A 3,033-nucleotide genomic window follows, 5' to 3' on the forward strand; every position below is an offset into this window, starting at 1 on the left:
AGGACTTCTAGAGTTTTGGTGCTCTGCCGACACGTAGCTAAGTAGTGGCCACAACTGAAGCTCACTCTTAATCTTCAGGTCCAGGGGCAGCGCTGCCTGTAGGCTTTAGTGGGACCACTGATTGCGCCTAGGCAAGCCCAAACCCTGCCTCCCAGTTTGAGTATCACGACTGGCCTTCAGGAAGTGCATTAGTCCCTTACATGTGAAGCCTATCAGCTGATTTGTGTTCCTGGCTCTCATCGGAAATGAGGGGAGGCAAAACAGCGTGTGTGCGGCTGGCCACAGTGGTTTGTTTGAGGTTTCTGGTGCCCTTTCCGCGAGACTCTCACTTGTGGCATGATGCTGTTAAAACAGCTACGTACTCGAGGATCGGGATTCTAAAAGAAACTTGGTCATTGGGCTGCATTTGGATTCACAAACTTTCCCTAGAGTAGCACTGCTTTTGGTTTTCATCAGTCCTTCTTGCTCCCAGAGTATCTACAGAAGCCAGTAAGCGCAGTGCTAAAGGCCACGCCCGTAGAGTTCCCACGGAACCTAGCAAGCTCTTTACTCCAGGATATGCTCCTAGAGTCCACAGCGAACCTAGCGAGCGCCGGGTTCCAGACCACGCCCCTAGAGTGCCCACCGAACCTAGCGAGCGCCGGGTTCCAGACCACGCCCCTAGAGTGCCCACCGAACCTAGCAAGCGTCGTGCACCAGGCCACGCCCCTAGAGTGCCCACCGAACCTAGCAAGCGTCGTGCACCAGGCCACGCCCCTAGAGTACCCATCGAACCTAGCAAGCTTCGTGATCCAGGCCACGCCCCTAGAGTACCCACCGAACCCAGCAAGCAGCGCTCCAGGCCACGCCCACTCTGCCCTGCCCATTGGGCTGTGGGTCTCTAGCCTCGGCCCCTAAAGCCCACCCAAAAGCAGGTTCCCGCGCGTTGGGAGGAGCGAGGCAAGCGCGCCGAGGGGATAGGCGGGCGTTCCCTGAAGCCGCACCAGCTTTTCTCGGCGCGTCTCTCGAGCGCTGCTCAACTTCTGCGCTCGCTGGACGCTCTCTCAGGAGCGCACCGGCCCAGAGCCTAAGAATTCTCCAGGACGTCGCACTCTTCGTCTCAGGGAGACTGCAAGCAAAGCCTAGAGGTACGGCGGAGTTTCCAGGGTTCTTGGGCGGGTATCAGAGGCGCGGGCTTTCCCCGCACCCTCTCGCAAACAACTCGTGTCCCAGGTAGAGTGTAGTAGTTGCCCCCTGGAAGGAAAGCATTTGAACCACAGTGCTTCCAGGTACCAGCTTCTTCAGAACAGGGCAGGGCAGGGCAGGGCAGGGCACCACGGTAGCAAGCAGCTGGCCTAAGAGACTTGTTTGCTGGCTAGTTTGGAAGTCGGATGGGGTGGCGTTTGGAGACGGGAAAACGCGAGGGAAGAGTTTGAGTTCCCCTCCCCCCTTCAAAAGGCGCCCAAGTTTGAGCGGGAAACAAGGCAGCGTGTAAACAGCAACAACCGCCCAAAGAAGCCAAGAAAAGCGGAGCCAAAAAGAAGCGAGCACAACACTGTTACAAAACTGTCTGGTTTTGTAACAATTTCCCCGCCTCTGGCCAATGAGCTGCGCGGTGGGACGTCACGTGGTGACGTTTTATATAACACTTTGCTGAGACAAGACAGTTATTAGGCGGCTCGGGCCAGTCGGCTTGGAGCACGCAGAGGCGCGGCGGAGCCGGGTGTGTGGCGGTACAGTGGCCGAGATCGTCCGGATTCTTTCCAAACGCCACTCCTTGCTCCTTGTGCACTGTCCCTAGACGTCTCTTCCCTGAGCGGGTCCCTCTGTCTATAGATCCCTTTCAGGCTGAACAGATGTTTTGCTTTTCCTCAGAGCTCGGCGGCAACAACTTAGAACTGGCGGAGCCGATGGAGAAGGCAGCTCTAGCGGCCGAGGTAGACTCGGACCCCGAGCTTCTACGGAAGCAAGAGCTAGAGCGGTCCCCAAGGACCTCGACGTCGCCAGAATGTGAAGTCCTACTCACACAAGCCCACGACTTGGCGTCTCGGGGTTGCCTTCGGGAAGCCCTCGAGGTGTACAGACAACTCTCCGAGAAGCAGCAGCTGGTAGCCGAACAGTTAAAGCAGCTGGTGCTTTGCCTGGCAGAAAAGATCGCGCAGGAAGAGGCACCCTCGAACCCGAGCAGCGCCTCAAACTGCATGGTGGAGACCACCGAGGTATGGGAGGGCTTTAAGTGCAGAAAGTGTCATGGATTTTTTTCTGATCCAGTGTCCTTGTGGTGCGGCCACACCTTTTGTAAGTTGTGCCTGGAAGTGGAGAGCGCAGCCGACCGGAGTTGTGCGTTGTGCGGGGTCAAGCTGTCTGCCTTGATGGTGACCAGTGGGCGAGTGTGGGGCCACCGGCGGGCCCAGAAGGCGGCGCCCCTGCCACTGCGGGTCAACGTGGTGCTTCGAGGTCTTCTTGTGAAGTTGTTCCCGGGACTCGTGAGAGCGTCGCAACTCCGGCAGGAGGGCAATCAGCTCTACCAGGAACAGCAAGTGGAAGCGGCGCTACTCAAGTACAATGAAGCCCTGAGTCTGGGTTAGTTCACCGCGCGCGTGCTGGGTCTCACAGTCTTGGCGGGAGCGGGGTTACGACTTGGGTGTGTGGGGAGGGGAGGGGGGGGGAGAACGAACCCTCCTGGGAGATCGGGCTTAAACCAGAAGGGTGTGGGAACGCGGGAACCCTAGCAAGCCAGAAAAGGGGGCGGGGAGGTATTTCTAGGAGTCAGTCTGTCTTCTACACTTCAGCTTTTCTTTAGCTTTGCCATAGTCTCTCTAGCTCTGTTGCTTTGGATCTTTTTCTTCATCTTTTCTTAGAAATATATTTTTCTGTGTCACCGTCGCTGTTGCTACCCCTGTCCCCCTGTTTTGCCTGTCCCCTTTCCACAGTCATTTTTGCATCTTTGTAACTCTTTCTGCCTTGTGCATTTCACGGCTAAATTTTTCTGCCGTTTTCTCCCCCTCCCCCTCCTTCCCCTCCCTCCTCCTTTTTCCTGTCTCTTTTCTCCCC

The 3,033-nt window shown here is 56.9% G+C and overlaps 1 protein-coding gene across 2 annotated transcripts in view; it reads left to right on the forward strand.

Moving 5' to 3' along the window:
- The first annotated feature begins 1,727 nt into the window (after positions 1–1,727).
- Lonrf3 (LON peptidase N-terminal domain and ring finger 3) overlaps positions 1,728–3,033 on the forward strand; it is a 37,736-nt gene continuing 36,430 nt past the window's right edge. For both annotated transcript variants that reach the window (XM_013019861.1, XM_013019862.1), the window contains exon 1: positions 1,728–2,562. In XM_013019861.1, coding sequence (XP_012875315.1) covers positions 1,836–2,562 — 727 coding nt within the window. In that variant the 5' untranslated portion in view covers positions 1,728–1,835. The remainder of the gene's footprint in view (positions 2,563–3,033) is intronic.

This window comes from Dipodomys ordii, unplaced genomic scaffold (genome assembly GCF_000151885.1).
Source record: "Dipodomys ordii isolate 6190 unplaced genomic scaffold, Dord_2.0 Scaffold47, whole genome shotgun sequence".
NCBI lineage: Eukaryota > Metazoa > Chordata > Mammalia > Rodentia > Heteromyidae > Dipodomys > Dipodomys ordii.